Source organism: Anneissia japonica, unplaced genomic scaffold (assembly GCF_011630105.1).
Source record: "Anneissia japonica isolate Jap-2015-1 unplaced genomic scaffold, ASM1163010v1 scaffold287735_len53880_cov110, whole genome shotgun sequence".
Classification (NCBI taxonomy): Eukaryota; Metazoa; Echinodermata; class Crinoidea; order Comatulida; family Comatulidae; genus Anneissia; species Anneissia japonica.
In genome coordinates, this window is record NW_022718010.1 from 15,768 (window position 1) to 33,239 (window position 17,472).

The window sequence follows — 17,472 nt, forward strand, 5'->3', positions numbered from 1 at the left end:
GTTGCAGTTGTAGCTGTCGCTGTCGTTGTTGTTGTTGTTGCTGTCTATCTTACTTGTTTAATAGTGGAATGAAATAAATTAATTCTATATTGATGTGAAGAACTAGTACTGTATATTTGCATAAACAAACAAAATGGTAGTTCTTGCATAAATAGACGACTATTGCTTTTTTTTATTATACACATTGTTACTTAAGGTCTAAGTAACAATATGAAAATTCATAAATTATGATTGAATTACATTTTGCTCAGGAAAAAAGAAAAAAAATGCTGTACAGTGGACATGACATATAGCACGGTACAAAAGCTGCTAGAGAGCTATTGCCATTATCTATGATATTCTATTTATTTGTTATATAATTTATTGATTTTATCCAATAGGACAAAGGACAAAGTGGATTTGTTTCGAAAGCTGGTTCTGACAGGGTGACAACAGGTATATGGATGTGGAGTGAAGTTTTTTTCATCGTTTTACCTGACGGTAAAAAGGTAAGTAAACTTTGGTTTTGCTTTTTAGTTACACATTAATTGGCCTACTTTATTTATGAAATTGTAATTTAGTTTGGTCGATTTAGGTCAAAATTATGGGCTTTTTTGGTATCAATCGATGCACAAGGATGTCCTCTTTAACATGTAAAACTCCTTAAATCCGTAAACGTCAATGATTTCTCAGATAAGATAATACTTCGAGCACATATTTTTAGAAAAATGTTTGAAGGCTTGTAGCCAGGAATCCATATAAGGTATCAAGGATAGCCAAGAGGAACATATACAGCAAATGATGGGGTTCAAAGAAAGGGTACAATGGTGAGTTGGGTGCAAATGAATGAAGTCCAATTAATCTTCTATATGCCCTATGCATTATAGGCAATTGACCATTTGTTTTAATTTTATGAGTCACTGAGTGAGTTCTCCTGGTACATCTGAAAAATAAAACTTTCTTATGATATTTTAACAATTCAGTCAGGATTTTGTTTTGTTCATCAGTCAAGCTATTATTGATTTTAACGTCTCTCCTTGTTTGCGATTGGTGATAACATAAAGCTATGTCTATCTCACCATCTAACTCATTGCCATGGACTGATGAATTTAAATCTACTTCCTCTATGATTCTACATTTGCCACCACATAGTAACTTCCCGCCTGACTCTCAACTTTATCATACCATCTTTTTAACATATTATTAACATGTAATGTTCTCTTTTTCTTTTCTTGTACCTCCCATATATACTTCATAATTTACTTCATTAAGTCTTATGGTAACTGTAAAAGGTCCCTGCCACTTACTATGTAGTTTACTGTTATCTACGGGGAGAAATATTAAAACTTTATCGCCTTCCTCAAATTCACGATTTTTTTTAAAGTTTTATTTTAATTCTGTGACATTATTTCCTGATGTTCTAGTTTATTTGCATTAACATCTTTCTTTAAATCATCTAGTCACTTTCTAATGCTTAACGTGTACTGTATGATATTATTAGATATTTCTACCTGATATCCAATTGCTTTTAATCAGACTTAGGGGTTCCCTGAACTCTCTACTATATAGCAATTCAAAAGGTGAATGACCCGTAGCTGTACTGGGAACTTGCCTGTATGCAAACAGGAAAGGTGGATGTAGTCACAGTAATCATAGTTCTTTCGTTGCTTAGATTCCAATGTCCTTAATCTTTATACTAGCCCATTGCTTTGAGGGTGGTATACTGTTGTTTTTAATTGTTGTATTCCTAAAATTTTTAATTATTTCTTGCATAATGCATGATAAAAAGTTAGTCCCCTGATCATGTACAATCTCTTCCGGCACCCTGCACTGGTAAAAACCTCTATCAAAGCCTGTGCTACTGCATCGGCTCTAACATTACGTAATGGAATTGCCTCAGGGTACCGTGTAGCATAATCGATCAAGGTTAGCATATATTTGTTCCTACGTTCTGTTCTACATAAGGGTCCTACAATATCAATTATTATTATCCTTATTATTAATGTCAAAGATATCTGGCTATGATCAATATTTGTTTATTCTTTATTTTCTGAATGTAAATTGTATGGCCTACCCTTTGTTTTTTCACTTAAACGATGTCTAATATCCATTTTTTATGATCCCTTAATGCAAGGGGAATACGAGATAAACAAAAGCAAATTTGTCTTTTTAAATGGGCACTCGATAACAAAGTTGATATCTTTTGTGTTCAAGAAACACATTTGACCAGAGAAAAAATACAGCAATTTAATTGGCAAGGAGAATCCTACCACAGCTTTAGTTCTTCTCACTCTCGAGGAGTTTCAACTCTGATAAAAGAAAGGCACGACTTTGAAATTACCAAAAGTATGTTCGATAATAACGGTAGATTAGTTTTTGTAAAGGTCACTTTTGACTCATGTCATTTTGTTATTAACATTTAGGCACCAAATAATACAAAGGAAAGAGGTAATAGATTATGTTCTCTCACAGATAATTTTTAGAAGGTTAGATTATGTTCTAGTCACAGATAATAGTATGCACAAAACAATTTCATGTGATATTAGACCATCAATTCTTAGTGACCATCAAGCGGTTTCTTTAAAACTCCAACTTTCCCACGATAAACGTGGGTCTTGACTTTGGAAGTTAAAAAATGAGCATTTAAAGGATAATAGTTACATTGATCACATAATACGTATAGTTAAGCAAATAGAGTCTGACACTGGACAAATGGGAAATGATAAAAATTAGTATTGCAGAATACTCATTTCAATTTGGAAAAAAATAAAAACAAAATAAAAATTGAGAAAAAGATATTTACAAAATACAAAATTTATTAATCCATAACAAATCTGAAGAGCTTGGAACTAGCCTAGAAAAAAAGAAAACGGAACTTGATAATATTTATATTACGGAAGCTAATGGAGCACAAATAAGAAGTAGAATTAAAAGGAGAGAAGAGAGGGAAACTAACACTAATCACTTTCATGGCATTGAAAAAAAAGCAATAGTGACACTAACAATATTAGGATATTAAAAAAGGAAATTGGATCTTACACTCGCAATATAAAGTCTTAGAAGAACAAGTTCAATTGTTTACAAATATCAACGCTGAACAAAACATTTCTAATGAAACAATTAACAAATACTTAACAAATATCAATCTAACCGCTCTTACCGAAGAGGAAAAACATGTATGTGAAGGTGAAATAACTACAGTACTACCGAATGTGAACAAGCAATTCAGCTAATGAATAGGAACAAATCACCAGGTTGTGATGGTCTTACTCTACAACAAATTCTGGCCTATTATTGATAAAATTGTTTGTGACTCCTTAAATTATGGTTATCAGAACCAAGAATTCTATAAAACACAACGCAAAGGCGTGATTAACTTAATTTAAAAAAAAAATGTGATCACCAGAATCTCAATAACTGGCGACAAATCACACTGCTTAACACTAATTACAAAATTGCAGTTTCGTCCTTACAAAAGGACTCCAACATTTTATTAAATCTATTGATAGTTGTGACCAAAAAGGCTATGTTAGTGGCCGGTTTGGTGGTGATAATGTACGTTTAATTGAAGACATTGTGACGGACATGGATATCAACCAATTAGATGGAGCTCTAGTAAGTCTTGACTTTAAAAAGGCTTTTGATACTATTGATAGAAATGTCATGTTTAATACTCTCCGTAAATTTAACTTTGAAATCTCTTTTTTACAATGGGCTTTCGGCACTGTTATTTATTTTGGTTGCAGAAGTATTTGCAACCAAGATAAGAAGTTCTTTAGAAATTGATGGAATAAATATTTCTGTAAATAATCATATTCATGTGGTGAAAATTGCCCAAATTGCTGACGAAGCAGTCCTCTTTCTGAAAAACAAGGAAAGTATCAGAAGCATAAAAGTAATTGGGCAGTTTGGCAATGCCTCACGTCTGAGATTAAACAAAGAAAAAACAAATGCTATATGGATGGGCAGACAAAAAAATATAAGAAACTTACACCAGGTAATATTGCCTGGCCATCTGAACCGATACAAATTCTTGGAATTTATGTAGGACACGACGAAGATTTTTGCTATCAAAAAAATTGGGAAAATATAATGAAACTGCAAGGCTGCCTGGATTGTACGAACTGGGATATTTTCAAAGATTCGGACATTAACACATGTACGGAATCTGTTACCTCTTATTTAAAATTCTGTCAAGATTTGTGTATAAATAAGGTTGTTGTTAAGACCCTAATCAAAACCCCTGGTTTAATAAATCTATTAAGATCTTGATACGAAATAGAAACATAGCTTTTAGATCTAAAGATAAAGAAATGTTCAAAAAAGCAAAATACGAATTAAAGAAGGGGATAAAGAAAGCCAAAATTGAGTATAAAAATAGATTAGAGGAAGATATATGTTCTAGTGATTCTAAGGAATTATGGAAGGGGTTAAATAAAATAACTAATTATAAACGTAAGTCTAGTGTTACTCTTTCAAAAGATAATAATCTTCCCCAGCAATTGAATGATTTTTTCTGTCGTTTTGACACTCTTCTCCCTAGTGATGTTGACAATTGCATTTCTCCTGCTGAAGACAGTCGTCTTAACATTGATTGTCCTTTAATTATTCCTGAAGAGGAAACGTGTAGGGAATTTCGAAGATGCAAGTCAACAAAATCTGCAGGTCCGGGTGGTATTAGTCCATCTCTAGTTAAACACTGTTGCCGTCAGATCTCGTACATCTTCACATACATATTCAATTGTTCTCTCTTATCCCAGATTATTCCGCGTTGCTTCAAAGATTCAGTAATAATTTCAATACCGAAATGTTCCCCAATAATAACTCTTAACGATTATCGACCCATTGCTTTAACCTCTGTAATAATGAAATGTTTTGAACGCATTGTTCTAACATACTTAAAGTCTGAGTGTCCGGTAAATCTGGACTCTTATCAATTTGCGTATAGACCAAATCGTTCTACAGATGATGCCGTATCAATTACTCTGCATAAGGTCTTAGAGCACCTGGAGTGTGATAAACGATATGCAAGAATTTTATATATTGATTTTAGCTCTGCTTTTAACACGATAATACCTCACAAACTGCATACAAAAATGACTAAAATAGGTTTTGATGTATCCATTTGTAACTGGGTCCGTAATTTCCTCACTGATCGACCTCAGTTTACCAGAGTGGGTACCCTCACCTCTAAAAACAAATTATTAATACTGGTGTACCACAGGGGTGCGTCCTCTCACCCTTTCTTTTCACTTTGTTCACATATGATTGTGTAACAACGCTCCATAACTGCTACATAGCCAAGTTCGCTGACGACACCACCATTGACTTATCCAAGATAATAATGAGACATTTTATCGACAGCAAATTAAAGATATTGTAGACTGGTGCAGCAGTAACAATCTTTACTTAAATGTATCTAAAACTAAGGAAATGGTTGTAGACTTTCGGAAAGCTATAAATCCAAAATACCCTATATTTATTAATGATGTCCCAATCGACTTTGTTGAGGAATTTAAATTCTTTGGTATTTATATATCCAATGATATGAAGTGGCAACGTAACGTGCAAACAATTTTTAAAAGGGCACAGAAAAGAATTTATTTTTTGCGTAAGCTTAAATCTTTTGGAATGCATCCGACTATTTTGATGTCTTTTTATAGAGCAGTAATTGAAAGCATTTTAACATTATCTATAACCGTCTGGTTCGGGGGCGCTACCGAAAACGACTTATATGCCCTTATCTGAGTCGTCAGGACTGTAACGCATATCATTGGTTTGGAACAAATGCCTCTGGAAACCATTTTCCATGATCGGCTTCTTAAAAAGGCAGAGGCTATTATGGGCGACCAATCTCATCCTGCCTCAAACCTATTCCAATTCTCCTGAACAATGACAATAAAATATGATTGATTGATTGATTGAAAATAAATTAGTTTCTTTAGAAAATATATTAACAGCATTGGAAAATAGAAATCTAACTGTGTTTGGTATAATTACCATCAATAAAACTCTTGCTATATCAAAACTTTTGTGTAATGCTAGCATACTGGATGTTCCTGAAAATATAATTAAGGAAGGCGACAAAATTATTTTTAAATTTATATGGAAAAACAAAACTGACAAGGTTTAAAGAAAAATAATGTATGCTGGATAAGATCAAGGTGGACTTAGGGTTACTGATTTTAGATCACAGGTAGGAGCCTTTAAACTGAAATGGTGACGATGAAAAATGGAAAATCTTGCCATTATTGTACTTCCAAAATTTTGGACCAATGTCAGTTTAATTGCAAACCTCTCAAAAGTTCCGTTATACTAAAAATTCCCACCTTTTTACAATTCTGTTCCTTACACAACAGGATGATTTAATAAAAACCAAATTACTATTCCCGTAAATTACAACAATATTATGAAACAAATTATCTGGGGAAACAAATTTATATGTATAAAAGATAAGGCGTTATATAATCGAAAATGGATAGAGTCAGGAATCCTAAAAATTATAGATATAGTAGAAAATAATAATTTTATTACTTCACCCACCTTGCCCACATAATATTGACCTGTGATTGGTCTTAATTCAAATGCAGACCTATCTTAAGACAACCACTATCCATAGCAACATTCCTGCTTAACCACTAACTCTAAACAGGAAATGCCTCAATCTTGACACTCTCCCTGAGACCCCTACAAGTAGTTTTATGCCAGGGCCATGACCGATGCTTAGGTCTGCCCCTTGAATTTTTAGAGCCACCACTGGCACGTGTGTATAATTGTAGATGATTATTAATTTATGTATTTCCTTTAGATCTAATTATTAGAGCTGATTCCAATTTTTATCGTCATTTCGATCATATTTAATACAAGTAGGGAATTGGTTTTTAAGAGGAAGCTTGTCCAAAATGGGAGATCGGCCAAACCAATGAGCCACATACTCCTTAGTAACATAATTTAATAGTCTGGCACAAAGGTGGTGCCAGTATTTTCCGGAGTAAAAAGAGGTGACTGACCTTGTCCACGGCTAGAGTGCTAGTAGACGATGCCAGGGGCTGCTAGAACCACTGGAAAGAGATCCAGTCACATCACATAACCTAATAAAATATATGAATGGGGTTAAAATTAATGATCTTTTGATAAAGCAGAGTGGTGCCTCTAGGATACAAATCTTTGAGGAGGGTCGGGGTATAGGTGTGCTAGGCTGTTCACAAGAGATCTGCGGAATCTATAAACAACACCCTGGCAAGGACCCAGAAGAATGTGATTCTAGTGTGTAGGAAAGAATCTAGGCCAGATTGTCTAAACCAGTTTGCTGAGTGCACAATTGCCGAATCAAAAACCATGAATCCCAGTTTGCTGAAACCCAGTTTGTCGAAAGTCAATTAAAAGCAGTGAAACAAAAACAATAGCAGAAAATAGCGGCTTATTTTAGTTAAGATTCTTTTTCATTCATTCTCTAAATCAAACTTTGCTAACAATTTAGCTATTATTTAGCTATTGGTACAAAACCGTTTACCAAGGTGGGCTAACCATGATGCTCAGTTTCGATACAATCACTCACCCTATCGGCGACAGTCGCCGGCAGCTGCCGGGAAGATTTCACATGAGGGTGGGGGGTGCGGGGAGGGTTGGGGTGATTTTGCCGACAAGGGTCAGATTTCCCCGACGAAAGCAAAGTGGTCGATCTTTGATTAAGAGGTTTCAAATGTGGTCCGAGGGCCCAGACGATCTAGGTGTTTCAAAGGCTTATTTCATCGATTTTAGAGTCTACTAGATGATGTAGAAAATACATATAATTTTGTTTTCTCCCCGACGAATTGTACTTTTTCTCCCCGACAATGGGGGCCCTGGCCTCTTAGCTTCCGCTGGCGTCACCCTTTGCTGATTGCGTTTCAGACGAATATGGGAGCATCGCTAGCTGCTCTGACGTAATTAGGAAGGCACCGTACCCCGATTTGTCTAAAAGGCTATTGGCAAATTTGAACCAGACTCAACCTTCCCGACAACTGTCGGCGTTTGTTGCCGGTTGGGTGAGCGATTCTATGGAAACCGAGCTTTACCTGGGATAAAGCGGATTTATGTTTCGGCAGATTCCGTGGTGCTGGTATTGCTCGATGGGGGTTTGATGTTTCAAACTAGGGAAGGAAGGGGTTGGGTGCGATGTCACCGACATATGGCCGATGTCGCCGAGAAGTGCGATGTCCCTGGCGGGAAATGGAGTAATGTCTCCGATGGAAAGGACAATTTTCCCGATGGCAAAGTTGGTGGGGATAGGAACGGCCAAGCACTACTCAGAGGTTGATCTAAAGAGAGCATAACACCTAGAAACTCCCACAATTCATCACCATCATCATCATCATATTGTGCATAAACCTCAAATGAGTATTTTCGCACAGGTTGGTGGTCAGTTATGCTCACTTGAGAAAATTAACGGATGTTAATATCAGATACCCCGTCCTTGAATGTGTCCATGGATTTTGGGGTACATGTTGAGGTAGGCTATACCACAGACGGATGGTGTCTGGAAAGAAAGAATTAGTGATTTGAAATGCTTATTTATTCAATTTTAAAGAATTTTTCCCCCGACAAATTGTGCTTCCAGACATTGGAGAGAGAATCATTAACACCCTGCTCCCCACCACCATTGACGGGAAAATTGGCCTTTCCCTCAGGGATATCACCCTTTCTCCCGTCAGGAATATCGACACCTGTCGGGGACATTGGCCAAACGTCGGTGTCATCGCACCCCACGCCCTTTCTCCTCTATTTTGGAACATTAAACCCTCATCGAGCAAATACCAGCACCACGACTGTGGATCTGATGTCCCCGACAGGTGCCGATGTTCCTGACAGGGAAAAGGGGCGATGTCCCCGATGGAAAGGCCGATTTCCCAGATGGCAAAGTGGGCGGGGTCATAACCGGCCAAGAACCGCTCAGGGGAGACTAAAGAGCGAATCAACTGAAAACTCCAACGATTAGAGATTTGAAAGGCTTATTAATCAGTTATAGAGGTTTTCCCCCAGACAAATTGTGCTCCCAGACATGGGAGGGAGAACCCTTGGCACCCCACCATTGATGCAAATCCTCTTTCCCCTTTAAAGCAAAGTCTGTGATTAACCAAACTAGCTTTAACCGAACACATTAAATACTATTAAGATGATAACCTTACATTTACATGCTATACTTTTTCAACTACTGAGGGCTTTTCCCCTCCCCTCTCACATCGTACCCCTCCTGGAATCCCACCATAGGCATACAAGTTCCTCCTTGGTCTCCTATAGATACCTGATATTAGATTCCTGGTTACGACAGCCTGCAAATTATGTAGGTATGCTTAGTGTATTTCCAAATCTATGAGAAATCATTAAAAATTGGAGCTTCACATAAATGACAATTGTTTTCCCCAAGAAGGATTAAAGAGGAGTTTTCGGATGTTAAGGAGGACACCAATACGCATCGATTGATACCAAAACAGCTTTTTTAACTATTTTTTTTCCGGTACATCAGTAAAACGACCAGCCTAATTGCATAATACTGTAGTGGTATCAGTTGTGGGGTATAAGATCAGGAGTTGCTTCCCGTCGGATATTATATCTTTACAACACAGAATTATGGTACTCTCGTTGCACACCCAAAAGCTAAAAATTTAGTCAAACATAACAGTCTTCTTAAGCATTTTGACCTCCTTAAACTAAAAAGATATTGTAATACTGGTTACACATTCGCGCCGCCTTGGTTAAGAGTTTCCTAACGCACCGTACCCGGCTGGTACTAATTAAAAGCACTGTACGTGAAAAAAGAAAAGATCTAGTGTAACCTTAATATACAATATTCGACCCTTTAATTTGCATTACATACCTAAATTGATATTCAAAATATTAGGACAAATGCCAATTATTGCATAATGTACAGCATAGTAAATAGTCAAAAGGAGGCATCTAAATGTGATTGACATATATAACTCATAGATAAATACTGCATTGTGGATAGGAAAGGCACGGTTGTCGGCAATACTTTTAAATCTGCCACTGATATGCTGTTAGTTTTTTCAGTCAAAAGATTTATACGTTTGCTTTATATTTCAGATAATAATCTCAACTAAATAAATTGCATTACAGTTCTAAATATTTTGGTGTTAATTTTAGATCGGGATCATATTATTGGACACTCAAGGAACACAGGACCCCAAAACCCCACAAAAGCAAAATGCTGCAGTGTTTGCACTTAGCACATTAATGAGTTCTGTACAGGTAGGTTTTAACTGTTTATTTGAAAATGAGGCAGGAATTTCAGAATCCTTAAAGAGGTTTATTTATTAACGTAATGAGAGCAGGGTCTAAAAAGAACTATGCAGGGTTTGCGATGCAAATATCAGTGACCAACGAACGAACATTTATTTATTGTTTACATTTAATTTTAAAATAGTCTTATTCTCCACATTAGCGACTTTATGCTGGTTTTGCGATCTAATTAGTAAATAGTATGCTCATTCCAGATATTCAAGGATCCATTTTCCGATATTGTCTTTTGGCCATATTGGAATTTTCAAAATGGCTGCCAAACTCTTAGTGAAATATCCATAATTGCTCTATTAGATTATATATTAACATTATTTATGTACCAAACTTTATGCAATCAATGTCAATCTGTCCAATTGCGATAATCTAGATGTGTATAAGAGACAGGTGCCGATGTTCCTGACAGGGAAAAGGGGCGATGTCCCCGATGGAAAGGCCGATTTCCCAGATGGCAAAGTGGGCGGGGTCATAACCGGCCAAGACGTAACTGCGCTAATATCCGTATACCCAACCATAGAACCAATTACTTCCAGCACAACATCAGATTTTCGGGCCCCAAACTTTGGAACTCGTTACCCTCATACTTGATAAATGCATCTTCCATTAAAAGTTTTACTAACCAATTCAAAAAACTCTTAACTTCTGACTACTAATTGTTAACATTTATTCAATCTCCTCCATCTCCACTTGGTTGCTACCATTCGTGCGGTCTGTCGGTCTGTCTTCGACTTGTTTTGAATGTATTGTTTTTTGTCGCTTTCTGTCCTGTTTTGTCTTTTTGTCTCTTTTGTTAATCTCATTTTTTTCCCCCTCTTATTTCAGGCTGTCCCTCCACAAGATTGGTTTTTCTTATCTTCTCGGGTTCTTGCCTTCTTCCTCTCCTGCATTTTCAATTTATTTTAAATCAATTGTAATATATTTGTCTGATTCAAAAAGGAAGTAAATAAATGTTAAATTGTTAAATTGAAAGTATATACCCGCAAAATGCATTGGAGGACCAACGACCCATCTCTTGTATAAGCTGCTCAAATGATGCCGCATTTGTCGCTGCACCAAATTTAAAGCTTTGACCTTTGTAAGGGGGGGGGGGATCAAACCCTATAACCTCTATGGTTGTCTGTATCTGTCTATAAATAAATTAGTGGGCCTTCCTTTTTGACCAAAAACTGGCAAGTACTTCATAAGAACTGAACAGAAAGTCTCACCGGACTGTGCTATGATCTTACGATCTTAATTATTACCTGTTGGTGACCCGTTAACGTTTTTGAATGAGACGTATAGGGATGGTCAATCCAGAAGTATTAACAATGACGTATTTTCGTAGTAATTTGCCATCTGTCCCAGGACGTGGGGCCAGTTCCCCAATTCTCATAAACGCCTTAAAGGCTAATAAAAGAAGGCGCGTAACACACTTGTTCAAATGAAAACTAGTGCAGTGACTATGCGTCGCAGAATTTTTATGGTGACTGGTAGGCGTACATCGGAAAAAGTTGATATAGAGTGAACACCGCGCAACGTTTTTCGAACCAGAAACGCGTCAGCGGGGTCGGGAAATGAGATGATTTTGTGTATGTATGACATGGCCAAATCATGTGATTAGATCATGCGTGGTTCAAGTCCTTTTTATAACAGTGAACCAATAAAGTTGCATAGTTAGGACTTGTTATTGGAATACAGTTTTTCTCTTGTGACCAGGTTTGGAGTAATTTCCAGCTATGTAAATATGCATTAATTGAGGTTTTTGTCGACTCCGCATCTAGTAGCCTAATATGCATGTTGCTCTGCGACAAATTATCATTCCGGAAAAAAAGCGTGCCATTTTGAGAACCTGCAATCAACGGATATTATATATAAATTAGGTACCGTAGCTGTCATTGGATTCAAAACATTGCATATTGCGCGTACTTTTGTAAACTCATAACCAGACAAGGCATCGGCTACCGTATTGTCTACACCTGCGATATGTTTGGCTTTAAAATATAGACCTATGTTGTTGCGCACACAGCACAGTACTAAACGCCACAAATGTAGAAAGGCGTCAAGTTACTAAGGCCATGTTTTCCAACCTGAACAAAACTCATTTTTCTTGAGGAGAAGGCCTAATAATTCTAGTGCTAAGACAATGGGAAGGAGTTCTTACTGCAATATCATAACTTTTTAAGTGTGCTAGCCAGCGTATTGCGAACCATTCGGAGCCGTAAACTCCAGCTCCGCCGACCGATTGGGCCGCGTCTGTATATAAATAGTTTCTGTGGAAGACCATACGATATACAAAATTAACGCTTTGTCATTGAATTGGTTGATAAATTCATACCAAATATGAATGTCGTCTTTTGCCTCTCTGGTCAAAGACCTGAATTCGGACATTGCCCGGCGTTTCTTAGGAAGGGTTGATTTTTTTTATGAACTTCTTGTAAACCAGCTGTCAAATTTATCAGCCGACGCAAAAATGGGCGTCCTGGGATGACCACACAGCATGCAAATAAGTAGTAACGACTGTATTTCCTTTAAGGTGAATTTCCTGCAGTCTAGAAACCAATTCAGTTTTTGTGCGGATTTTTGCTATGGCAACATACACTACATACCGATTGTATCAATCTCAGTACCATAGTCCTAGGAGTTATGTCTTATTGTCTTTAATTGGAACACCTAGGCATCTAAAAATAAAAAGAAATTTGATATGAGAATCTCTACACGGATTTGATCTCGGTTAACCAATAAACCAGAAATCATCTGTCAACAGTTTGAAATTTATTTAACCTATGGAGATGGATGGATGGATGGATGGATGGATGGATGGATGGACAATAAAGAACAATTACAAATCATTAACATATGTTTTTAAACTTGCATTTGAACAAATCAATATTAAAAGATATAATGAAATAATTTCGGATATCGGGAAGGAGGTTATTCCACAATCTCACAAATCTAGTTGGAATTGAAAATTTCGAAGAATCAGTTTTAGATTTTAAATGTTTAAATGTTAAAAGATCAGGATGACGATTATTAATAATTAATTTACAAGAAACTAAACTCGTGCAGGAGGAATAAAGTAAACGACAAATATTTAATATAGTAAAATAGTCAATTAATTGTCAAAAGACATTAATTTAAAAGTGTCTAGTCTTCCCACATAAGATTGTTCCTGGGATTTTTGCTGAAGAATATATCGAGTAGCCTTGCGTTGAATATTTTCAATTTGTGCTTTATGACCTACTCGATAAGGATACCAAACATGATTACAGTAATGGATATGTGGGAAGACTAGACACTTATACAATTTTAAAAGAATGGATGAAGAACACCCAAAAGCAATATAACGAATAAACCCCAAAATACGATAATATTTGGAAGTAACCTCATTAACTTGACGTCCCCAGGAAAGATTATAGGAAATAAATACCCCAATAATTTTAAGATGATCGGGATTCGACAAAACATGCCATTCAAGGACATACGAAGGACGTTTCCGATTCCACATACGTGTAAGACTAATAACGGAACATTTTTTTTTTATGGTTTAAAGCTAATAAATTAATTTTGGACCAATTCAAAATCTCATCAATATCTCTTTGTAAAAGCAATTGGTCTTCATCGGATCTAATGCATTTGGAAACAAAGGTATCGTCAGCATATTGGTAAGGCTTCGAGGTAAGATGCAAGTGAAGGTCATTATCGTAGATGTTAAATAACAAGGGTCCTAAGACGGACCCTTGAGGCACGCCAGACACAACATTTCACCAACCTGAACCCTCACCACTGAAGACGGTTCTTTGTTTACGTTCACAAATTAAGGAATAAATCCATTTTAGGAGTGCATATGTTCAAGCCATACTTTCGGATAAGACCATGCCTATTGCCACATACACGGCACGTCCTAGAGCCTAGGCCGTACTTTCTTGGGTGAGAATGCCAACTATTACTGATTTTAAAGAACAATAAGTATAAAACAATAGAAAGGATGTGCGGCCTAATTTGTTATGTAGTTAATTATTTTTTATTCCAGTCTATTACATCCGTACCCGGTAACGTGCTATCCACTCTAGCAATTTTTTAGTTTTTGATTTTAAGGTAGCGGAGACTGAATTTAATGGATTGGTTATTATAGGATCTGTTTTGTCCTTATCCTCCTCATCTCGTTTCTCGTCTGCTGTAGTTTGGTTGTGTTCTTTGTTCATACTTACAGGCTTAGCATTAGTAATGCGTTTCTTTCTCATTAAATATCTTGCCTGTCGAGTATATCATTTATTGACTTATCTAAACTAGTAGTGACTGTATTAATTTTCTGTCCGTTCATTACGGTTGCTATGATGCATCAAAGCGCTCGCCAATTCTTACAATTGAAATACAACCATCTTCTTAGCGTGTTCAATTATTTTAAAAGTAGACTTCCTAAGTTTTCTAAAATAGGTTTAAGTACAAGTGAAGACTTTCTCTTGTCGGCAATATTTCGCAAGTGTTGTTTGTACCGCATCATTTCTTCTTACGAGCTGTGGTAATGGGTACATTGCCTTTTAAAACATTTATTGCACACTCACAGATAGTCGTTACTAGCTCCTTGTCGGTATTCTCTAGGAGAGGTTTTCTCTGTTTAGGTGTACAATGAGCTAAAAACCGTAAGGTCTCAGCGTCTTTCTTTACACGTTTTGACATGATGTTGATGAACGTATGAATGAACCGAATTAGTTAAACAATGTTTACTTATATTTTTGGTACGTATGCAAAAATGATTACTTGTTGAAAATATATTTGTGCGAACTCTCATTTCTTCCGGTGTATATGGTTTAAGATCAATGAATAAATATCCGTATGATTTACGTGTTGCGTCATTGAACGCTACTTGTAAGAAACGCCCCTTACCCGGATACATTTGTTTGGATAGGTTCATTTTTTTTGTCTTTTCTCTAGCGTTTTTGAATAGCACAATATAGTGAGCGTTTAAAGTTATGGTACAAATTTCTTTTGACCTATAGAAAACATTTTGCATGATGAAAATTACCGAAATGTTTCTGTGATGAGATCCTTTAGTAAATAGGTTTATGGCACGTTTATCTTGACTACATTTTGTCATTAGATCGTCGATAATTACTAGATGATTTCTACTGGAATCAAATGCATCTATAGTTTCTATGGGAATACCCTCCATAAAACTTATATTTGGAATAGCTTTACTTAATTTCGTAAACAATGTTTGGTATTCTCTGTAACACCATGTTTTACCGTCAAAGGGTTTATCAAAATATTCATTTTGTATCAGTTTCCTTACGAATACTGATTTACCCAAAGAAGTCGGTCCACTAATTACTGCCGTGAAGGGTGTTACAAAAAGGCTTGCCATGATTGCTATGTCTTATTAATTTGAAAAGGTATTCTTTTGCAATAGAACAGAGGATGAAGGGTGTTACCAAAGGGCTTGCCCATGATTACTTTGACTCAATAATTTGAAAAGGTTTTCTTTTAAAAATAAAACAACTTACGTACTACACAATACGCTGACCGAAAAAAAAAAGACCGTCATGTACATGTTTCATTAGTAAGCAAAGAAACATTTATTTAATTATTTTTTTCATCAAACGTAATATAATATATATATATATATACTGTCTCTTATACACATCTAGATGTGTATAAGAGACAGGCCCTATCAGTAGTAATGGCAGTATTTGTGCTTTTTTTAGCCATGTAGTAAAATAGCCCAGGATAAAAATTAATTTAACGTAAGAGAAAATATTTACAATTTCAATATAAAAAATATTCTCTTATTTACAATATATAGAGAAAGATGCTTGATGTTTACCTTAAATAAATAAACTATTCTCTTATTTACAAAAATTATAATGCACACTTTTAAAAAAGTTTAAATTTTATGTATATAAATTAGATTCAGGAATTTACAAACTAGTTTAATAATTAAAATTGAAAAGAAAATGTTAACCAAACATAACCATACGGAACAGTATTGAAGTTATTGTTTATAATTCTTTTATCGTATAGAATTCTATAATCCTTAGTGATTGATTCGTTTATGATTCTTCGTGTTTTTTGTTTTCGCGTTATGCGATTAGACTTAGTTGTTATTTTCTCTGGGCCAATACCCCTAACCACAGAACTAACAGTTTCGAAATTTATTTTTTGTGAATTTTTAAAATTTAAAGTAAAACATTTTACACGGTGTCTTCACGAATAGGGGTTTTGGACTAAAAGAGTTGAACTATAGAGGGCGCTACATTGCGTAATTCTTCTGAGTCAGCGAAATCAATGAAGTGGAACGATGTATTGATCGCTGCGCTAGCGAGTTTATCGGTACAGGAATTCGCGTAGTATATCAGATATTACGGAAAATATAAGCTATATTTCATGAATTCAAACTAATTACAAGTTACTTATATGTGTATTAAACCACACATTTCAATTATTACGTTTAAAAAAAAAAGTTTACTTGTATTTTTAGTTGTATTTCTGGCAATCCTGTAGCAAATAATAACATTTCCACACAATTTAAATTTGCAACACCAAAGAGCAAGAATAAATTACGTCCACATTAATTATATAGTATGCTGTTGCTGTGTCTATATGATGACATATGGTTTTGAGTCTGTTGAGTGAATAGGGTGTGACGAACAGGTCCACATTGCCTTCCACAAGTTCGAAAGTTCTATTGAATCCTATCAGAAATATCCAAATATAATCTTTTTCTAGAAATCAGTATTCTCCCAAAGAACATATCAAGGGATTTCCACCTGCAAGAAAATTGTTAGTACATTTTAAATATATTCAACTTTTAAAATTTAATAAAAATACAATGTATGAATATCTATTTTGATATTGCATTATAAACTTTTTATATATAAAAATGGAATGCTAGAAATGCATTTAATTTTTATTATCAGAAAATAATTGTTGTAGAATATTCAGCATCATTAAATAATATTGTACATAAATACTGTACAGTATAATATGTTAATAAAATAATACAACTGTATTGAAATAATACTGTGCTAACATAAGGCCTGAATTGTATGAATTGAATTAAAATTATTTAACAATATGAATTTTGAATAAATTTCAATTGGTAGACCTAGATAAACTATACCTGCATGAATAAGCAAAATAGTGATTGTTTTCAATTAAAAGAAATACTAAAGCTCTATGTAAATAAAAAGTTGACTGATGACACTATATTAATATGCTATG

At 35.3% G+C, this 17,472-nt stretch overlaps 1 protein-coding gene across 1 annotated transcript in view; it reads left to right on the forward strand.

The window, feature by feature from the left end:
- Positions 1–780: 780 nt before the first annotated feature.
- The window catches only part of LOC117110418 (atlastin-1-like), a gene marked incomplete at its 3' end in the record, with an annotated part of 35,729 nt that continues 19,037 nt past the window's right edge, over positions 781–17,472 (forward strand). Inside the window, exons 1-3 of the mRNA XM_033253119.1 lie at positions 781–806; positions 3,489–3,594; positions 10,123–10,227. Of these exons, the coding sequence (XP_033109010.1) occupies positions 781–806; positions 3,489–3,594; positions 10,123–10,227 (237 nt within the window). The remainder of the gene's footprint in view (positions 807–3,488; positions 3,595–10,122; positions 10,228–17,472) is intronic.